The following is an 8593-nucleotide window of genomic DNA, read 5'->3' as shown; positions in this document are numbered from 1 at the left end:
AGACTTATAATCACTTTATCAGATTTTTGTGCTGTAGGCCTTAGTGAAGTTTTGGAGCACATCCCTAATGTTTTCCGTAATTGTGTGCTTATACAAGGCGTTAATGGCCGGATTTTAAATAATAACCATAAGCATGAAAATAAAGAGAACATCGGAAAGATTATACGTGGAACTTCATTTGTACCTGATCAGAAACTTGGTCTAAACGTAGCCTTTTCCATTTTTTTCCCCAACCTGTCTCGAAATTTGGGTAAACTTAGGCTACTTTATAATTTTATCTTCAGTGGCAGCTCCTCTGCGTAGGCCTATTCTTGGCACGCGATCCCCACCTAGTGAGTAATATATGCAATTGACGGTTGCCAAGTGCTTTTTAAACAGCGTTGTCTAAAATGAAGATTTTACTGTAAGAGCTTACTACCCACGCTTGCTGGGCAGAATTGAACAGTTCGTCTAAAAGCTTTACTTAAATTACTTACTTTCGAGCTATTAAAGCCTAGGTTATCCGTCAGTAATCTGACCCCATGCCATCAGTAAAGGCAAACAAATGAGTCTCTAGGCAACGAATGTCACCGAAAATAAACCCATGTCGCCAATAACGTACATTATATCGTTGTCTCTACTAGAACATGCTAAAGGATTCTGAAAATACAATCGCCCTAACCTAGACCGCTTTCAGAGTGGCGTCGGAAAGAGCCAGTGGTTTTGCAGACATTTGGACTGAAAACGACGAGCTTGCCTTACCCAAGTTCAACCCGCTGGCCCATCCACCTGCCTATAGCTCCCTCCTGGCACCGCCGCGAGACGACGTGCCGTTGATTGAACCGTGCTCCGGTCAGCTAAGAGCCGGGGCAGAGGTTGATTTGGGAATGCAGGATAGGAGCAGATTTATTGATAGAGTTTATGTTCCGTCTGATCTGTGGGTCCCTGCTGACGCGAGAGAAACACCTCAGACTCCTTCAATCAGACCTTCAACTGTGATATGCGACGCTTCTAATGACAAGTGCTGGAACTCTAGAAATAGGTTAGAGTTAGCAATGCAAGCGAGCTTTCAAGGTAAATTGATTCTTCCTTAGGATACATCCGCTACTTTGCCTTTGTATAGGCAAAATATATCATTGTATCGTAATATTTAGGTAAGTAAACCTATAGAGTCGTTAAGCTTTACGCCTTTTATATTCATATCCCTAGGCCGGACAAGCAGAGACGACCTTGAACCAGATTCTACAAAAATCCCGTGGACTGCCAAAACACTCTATAGGGTAGAAGAAAGACGTGCTAAAATGCTAAACTAATTCTGATGTATACTGAAACGCCTGTTGACTGTAAAAACGATTGTTGTTTTACCTTAAAAATTAAGGCTGTCTTAAATTTGTGAGTTCTTGGCCCTAGATAGGCTAAATAAAAGAACAGTAATCTAAGATTCATCATATGAGTTATCCAGTGACTGCCCAGTTTACGTATGTTTGACCTTATCTTTTGCTATTCCCATCATGCTTTACCAATGTAGAGTACGCGTCCCTCGGTTCTTGCTGACTGGATGAACAGGGCAGCTCACCGCTATATCTATACGTCAGCAGCTCAAAGGTTAGGCAAATCAGGCGTCTGATATGTTATAAGAGAAACTGCTGTCTGTTTTAAGTCATACTGTGTAGCAGAAAATCACTGTGTCTATTTCAACTGCCTTATTTCGTTCTGGAATTGAAACATGTAGGATACATTCGACATTAGTGTTTCCTTCTATAATTAATACGTACAGTCGATACTGCAGCCATTGATTTGGTAATTGGTGGTGAAGCAGTAACCTGATTTTTGTATGAGAGCAGTCACTCACTTAACTTTTGCACTGAAGCTATTATCATTTTATAAGGCACATTTTCAACATCATGGTACATTTTCAATGAGGCTATGGTCTTTCCAGAGGTTATGAAGACATAGACTGGGACTCCAAATTACCCCCTCGTATTGAACCTCCACCAACCACTCTCAAGAAAATGGCTGACCCTCTAAATCAGCACTTTTCTTTGAAGAGATACCATGCTAGGCCAGAACTTTGGCAGGTTAGTCCATTGTACTGCACATGTATGGATTTAGGTGTGTCATATAAGTCTAGGGTCTGTACTGCTTGCTTCGTGTTTAAAAGTTCATTATTTCCCCTAAAGGCTATAGGACCTCAATGGAATAGACATCAAGTTCGTGCCACATATAATATGAAGAAACCTATTAGTTTGTAAGTGATTTGCATCTTTTTTTAAATCCTCTTATAAATGGTGTGCTTTAGATTTGGGTTGCTGTATTATCAGCATCTGTAGGCACAGACTTTAAATGGAGAGTGGAAAGGAGAGTGCCACTGGTGCAGTTTGGGTAAAAGGCTCCAGCTTTAAAAAGGGAAACTTGCTGCACAACCTTTTGTACTAAACTGAACTCTCTGGCCTCCAGTAATAACAGAAGTTTTCTCTGCTAATTCACTTGATGCCAACATGATATTATTGACAGAACTTAGGTATATGTGTCCTGTATATTTTAAAGTTGTCTTGAAAGGCTCCCATAAACTCTAGTTCAAAACCGCTCCTGTTTTCATCAGTGAATCTGTGCCCCATGCCCCATGCCCCATGCCCCATGCCCCATTCCAAATATTATTGCCTCTCATCTCTGAGGCATTAACCAATAGGTGTAAAATCTACAGCCAGAAGCAAATGCCTGAAAGCATGTTTATAGAGACATTTATGGAGACCGGAATGATTGGTGTGACTATATAAACTCAGAAGCGAAAGTCCACAATTCAAAAATATGCAATATTCCAGTGAAAACATGCAGAGTAAAAATACTAACAGGAAAAGCAACCAGATCAAAAACACATTCCACGATATCAGTAAATCACAAATTAAGAAACAGGTTGATGCAGGCCAGAAAAATCACACATGTTTAAAAGGCCCAGTAATGCTTAATAAAGATATTGGAAATGTTTTACAAAGAATAGACTAAAACAAGGCATTATTTATAAACTGTTGTATAATAGACCATTGGTGTATAGGTGTTGACAGTGAACAGAAGACTGGGGAAGCCAAATTGGTATTATCTGGGTGGATGTAGCACTGAATGTTTTATGCTATGTGATTTTGGCTTGTTATAAGAGTATAGTAGTTGTTCTTTGCCCAACTCAAATCCTGGTTGGCAGGGGAAGGTGGGGTGGGCTTGGGGGCTCCCTTACTGCTTCCAAACCTCTTCTACAAAGAGCCTGTAAAACAAACAGATCTTACAGGCAGCAATGTTTTTTTGCACTGTGATAAGCTCAAGATTATTCACTGTAATATTATATGTGAGGTTCTGTTCCATTATTTTGAGCTTAATTATGATAGCGCAGATGTAATGTTCAAATAGGACAGTTCCACTTAGTAAGGATCTGCATGGACTTACAAGCACAATCTGAATCTAGGATGCCATTAAGCCTATTTGACTTTATCTTTATGATGTTTTTTCTTTTTTTTTCCCTTTATTTAACAGCACCAGCCCATGGGCAAAATTGGACCAAATTCCATTATATTGGTAAGCACTCACAGGGGTACAAGTGTAGTCTATAGAATTTCATAAAACAACCTGGAAAATGACTTTCCATTCTGTGGCTTAGGTTTATAAATTTGTAAAAAAATATTTTTATATTTTTGTCTTTCTGTTCTGTACAGTGGTGTGGTGGGCTCTGAGAACATGGACAGTGTGGACAGGCCAGAGCAAGACTTCAGGCCGCTGACATGTCTGCGCACCACTTTGCCCTCTTACACACCCACAGCCCAGTAGGTAACAAGTCTGCATTTGTACTATTTGTAGCCATGGTGTAATGTGCATGTACAAATATCAAGCTGCACTGACAACATCATGTTGATGTGAATGCTACAGAAACACCTCAGCGTAAACAAACGGTAAGAGACTTGCATTGATGTTGTGACGTGTTTCTTCCAAAGCCGCCCTACCATCCCTGGTTACACAGGTAGAGCTGTGCATGACAGACCTCACACAGCCATTAGCCTGCCCTCTCCATTGTCCACTCTTCACACTGCAAGGTAAGGCCCACATATACAACACAATTTACTGTGTGTTGTATAGTTACTCCTCACTTCTACAAGTTATGTGTATGGTGCCTTGGGTTCTCTTGGAGGTTTTTCTTTCATTTTCGTTTGATCAAACAGTATATCTGTAAAATATGTCATTACATATAAACATTTAAGATAGCATTTGAAAGCTTAGAATCTCTACATTTATTATCTGTTGATCAGACTTTACATCTTGGGTACTGTAGTACGTTAAAGGTCGACTATATATACATTTTCTGTGTTTGAAGTTCTTGAGGCTAGTATTAATATAAACAAAAATATTAAAATATTTACAAGTAAGTGCTAAATTAACTCCTTAATTGCTGAAAAGTCCAGCTTCATATGATTTCTTTGACATGTTCATTGATCCCATCTGTGCCAATTCAGTATTCCCATCCTCACAGCAGTGCCCACTCTTTAGCTATGTTTTGTGTGTAGACTACTTTAGCTCAGCAGGTGGCAGCACTGCAGTATCTTCAGAACACTTCTCTAAATTAGTTAGGAATGTCATACAGGTTCTGCCACAAGCCTTTGCTGAAGTTTGCTTTTGAATGTAATTTATCCTGCCTCAGACACAGTTACAGTCAGAAAAAGAGTTAAGCTGTAGTTTAGAGTAAAACAAGAGAAAATGAGTTTATCTGTCAAGACATTCTTTATCACATGAATACTAAATCACAGGATCTTAATCATTGCTCATTGTTCTCTGTGCATCTTTCTTTTTCTGCCTCTGTTTTATCTGCCTTAAACACACAAACACACACATACACATACTCACACACTTGCTGGCTCTTTCTCTTTGCTACATAGCCTACATCAAAAAGCCAATTTTTAAATGTTTGTTTGTTTATCCAGAGAAATATAGCATTATAAACAATAACAGGTCTGCCAATGTATACACTGTGTTGTATGCCTGTGTGTAACTCCCTTATGTTCCTTGGCTTGGTAGAACCTCTGGGCCTGGCCTAGATTTACATCTCTTTAACACTTTGCAGCCTGTAGCTTGCTTCTCCCAAATGAGTGTCTGAGATGTCACTCAGTAGATTTAAAGCACCCAAACATGATTTATACACAGGGGTTAAAAAGGTCATTAATCCACAAAGCATGTGTGGGATACAGAAATGAAGACAGGGGAAAGGTGCTTGTAAATCATTAAAATGAGGAACTGTAAAAAGTAAAGGAAAAAAAGTCTAAATTTACATTTTGGGTCTTTTTTTGTCCATTGCTATAAAGTATTATAGAAAGCAGTGGGTGTAAAAAAGTTATTCTATAAAAGTTTAAGCTAATGGTGTAGGATGCCTCAGACGAGGGGCCAGCCAGCGCATTATCAGTCTCTCGCCTCTCACTCTCAGAGAGAGCAGTAAACCGTCCTCATCTTTCAGAATGACTAGGAATGTGTCATGTGCAGCTTGAGCAGAGAGGAAGAAGGAGTAGAAGGAGGAGGTGTCTGAAAGAGGCGCTGGAGGAAAACCAAACGCCTCGCCCAGGGACTGGGTGGTTTTTTTTTGAAAACGTGTTTCCTAGCCGGGTCTCAGAAGAGCTGGTTTACCGGCTTTTGGAGCAGCCTTCTCCAGATGGTCCTATCCAGAGCTGAACTGCTCTAGCTGCTGGTGGTAATCGTGGTTTTTGCTCGACCCAGATCCATTTTCCTGGAGCTACTGGCCCTCTGAAATCTGTTTCCTCTGCTGATAAAGCAGGCCTCCCAGCTTTTCCTTGAAGCAGAAAAGAGGACCAGCCAGCACCTTAAGAACTTCCTCTCCTATAACTTGCCACTCTTTTTTATAACAAGTCTTTTGTTTTTTATCTAGAAGCTTTTTAATAACTCATTGTAATAAGACTAATTTATCTTGGGAAAACACTACTCCTTTAGTTTCAAATACAACCTTTATTGTTTAGAGAATCTGAGATGGTTTAATGGTTGGTTGTACAACTAGCTGTACAACTGATTATAACATTTAGTCAAAGACTTTCAGTTCTAGTATTGTACATGCCTAACTGTGACTGATTTTTGTAATTTGTAGGAGCAGTTCAACTCCCACATCCTATGGTCACAAGGCTCCTCTGTCCAGAATGGTCACCACTGTCCCACCAGGCAATCCTTATCTTCATTACTAAACTTTGTTGTTCTTGTCTAACTCTGGGACAAAAAGGCATTAAGCATTAAACACAGGAACAAAGTGGTTAAAAAAGTGGAAAAAGATGGTCGTCCCTTTTCAAGAAATCCAATCTGTACTTGTGAATAGATATATAATAATGTGATAGCAATGACTGATTTTCTGTGAGTTCAGAATAATGAAATGCCTCATTACCATAATTTCCCTTGATTCAGATCAAGAGGTTCTGTGAATTTTGAGGATATGTCATTGTATTACACTTTGCATATGTCTGTGGTGAGTGTTTTTCTGTGTCTGTGTGTGCACTAAATTGTCATTTCTACATAGTTTTTTCTTAGATCTTTTTATATATTTTGACTGTCTTAATGGAAAGATGGTGGTCGGGGTCTTAAAAGGATCTTGATTAAGTTTCACATTAAACGAGTAGGGTGAAATTTCATCTCAGGAATGTATGCAACATTAGGAAGCATAAAAAGAACACTGCTGTGTCTCAAGAAGATTATGAAGTGCTCTACTTCTCCACCCCAAGAAATGTGGTTTGGAGAAGAAAAGAAAATGGCAGTATAGCTTCACCTGTTGACAGGAAATAGGAACGTGCTGGTTTCCTGTTTCCCCTTTAACCTTCATTTCTGTGCTTTACTTACAACTCAGGATTTAGCTCAGATAGTACAGGCAAACATATTTTAGTCTGAAAGATGATCCCCTTTTAGCACAGTTCACTTTTATTTTTCAGTGAACGCATCAATAGGAAATGCTTTACACATTATTTAATTCAGAATTGTATTAGTCCTAAGGTTTTTACTAGAACAGATCATAACAAATTGCAACTTTTGTTCATTAACATGTAATCCTGAGGCACTAAAGCAAAAACTGATAATCCAGGTGGTGAAAATTTCAGGCAAGTTGTGTTGAACAAAGGCCTGAGGAATGACAGTTCTACAATTTTCAGTATGTGTCAGGTGGCATTGATGAGGTCAGTGCACCCTACCAGCACACTTAGCTCACAGTTCCTGTCTGTTAGTTGGTCGGCAAAGCCGTGGGGGGAATGGACCATTCCACAGCATGTCCAGAGATGGAGATGTGGTTTGAAGATAACTAACGTCCATCACTGGGCCCATGGACGTTTTGACTTTTGGAGGGCCCCCAAAGTGCTTTTTCTTTCATAAGATACAAGTAGCTTTCTCTGGGCTCTCTACATCTAAGCATTATAAGTTCTAATAAGAACAGACTGAAAAGGTGAGATACAACAGATTAGCCACTACACATGCCAACACACATAAATATATTAAAGTAGGCTGCAAGTTTTTTGTATTTATTAACATACAAATTAACATGCAATAAATAAATGGTTAGCCTTCCAGGATTTAATGCACACTGCATCTAAACCTCCAATCACTACACATTAATTATGACATGATAAACTAGTATTAAACAATACCACAAAAAAAAAAAAAATTCTTCAAAATCACACTAAAGTTTCTGTCATTGCGTAGAAGTCTTTACCTCAACAGAAGCTTGTGTGAGTGCTGACTGGCTTTCTTATTCCATTTTTAAAAAACAAGCATCACTGTATTTCTCACAGCTTCACTTCTTAAATTAGAGCACCCGTGTAGTTTTGTACCAGGTTCTCAGTGTAATTGTAAAACATCCCATGAACCAAAACAATACCACAGCAATAGGAGGCATGCATGTTTTCCTGTCCAGTATCCTAAGCATATTCCCTCCTTCTGGCTCCAGGGTCTGTGTCCTCTTATTAGCCCAATTTTCATGTTGGGGTCACAAACATAATGGCTGATTCACCAGCAGTCCTTTAGGGTCTTTTCCAGACTCACTCGGGCGAAAGATTCATTTCTTTCCCTCCTCTTGATTTTTTTCTCGTCATTTCTCCATAAAGAGGGTAAATGTCAAGCATGCCTGACTCCTTCCAGTGACACATCCATTCCAAGAGATGATTACCATAAGGAAATTGACACTTTAGTGTGCACAGGAAAATTTAATTTAGTCTGACATCTTGCTGCATAATGCATTCCCGAAGGAAGTGAAATTTCTCAGCTCCAGAGTGAGAATTTAAATAAGTTTGACTATTAACATAATTACTAGTCTTGCACACCTCAAACCTATTTATGCATTTAAATCAATTATGGACTACATGTTGTTTAAGCTTCTAAAAAGGAGGCTGTTTAAATATCCATTAAATAACAATAGGCTGCTCTTGTCTCTTAGTTTATTCAAGTTGATACTAATTTATTTCAGCTAATATGTTATAATTACTACACCATTCTGCTGTAAATGTGAGGAGGTGGTTTAACTCTATCTGTTAAATTCTTCATGTTATCTTAATTGATTATACCACGTTTACACCCAGTAATATAGCCTAAACCCAAACTTTTGGTTTAT

The 8593-nt window shown here is 39.0% G+C and overlaps 1 protein-coding gene across 1 annotated transcript; it reads left to right on the top strand.

Annotated features, from left to right (window-relative positions):
* The first annotated feature begins 389 nt into the window (after positions 1-389).
* Positions 390-7438, top strand: LOC113581570 (spermatogenesis-associated protein 48). Its single transcript, XM_035531611.1, has 10 exons — positions 390-403; positions 677-1053; positions 1189-1259; positions 1508-1584; positions 1919-2057; positions 2160-2227; positions 3502-3543; positions 3681-3788; positions 3957-4055; positions 6104-7438. Exons 1-10 carry the CDS (start codon positions 390-392, stop codon positions 6195-6197), a joined length of 1089 nt encoding a protein of 362 aa, XP_035387504.1. The 3' UTR covers positions 6198-7438.
* The last annotated feature ends 1155 nt before the right edge of the window (positions 7439-8593 follow it).

Source organism: Electrophorus electricus, chromosome 11 (genome assembly GCF_013358815.1).
Source record: "Electrophorus electricus isolate fEleEle1 chromosome 11, fEleEle1.pri, whole genome shotgun sequence".
In the NCBI taxonomy this organism is placed as follows: Eukaryota; Metazoa; Chordata; class Actinopteri; order Gymnotiformes; family Gymnotidae; genus Electrophorus; species Electrophorus electricus.
The sequence above is the reverse complement of the archived record's forward strand: the minus strand, read 5'-3'. Positions and strand labels throughout refer to the sequence as shown.

Bases quoted from the DNA above. Each gene is read 5' to 3' on its own strand.
- LOC113581570 (XM_035531611.1), top strand. The intron at 1,054-1,188 runs GTAAATTGATTC...TCATATCCCTAG, and splicing joins AATGCAAGCGAGCTTTCAAG to GCCGGACAAGCAGAGACGAC. The intron at 2,228-3,501 runs GTAAGTGATTTG...TTTATTTAACAG, and splicing joins ATGAAGAAACCTATTAGTTT to CACCAGCCCATGGGCAAAAT.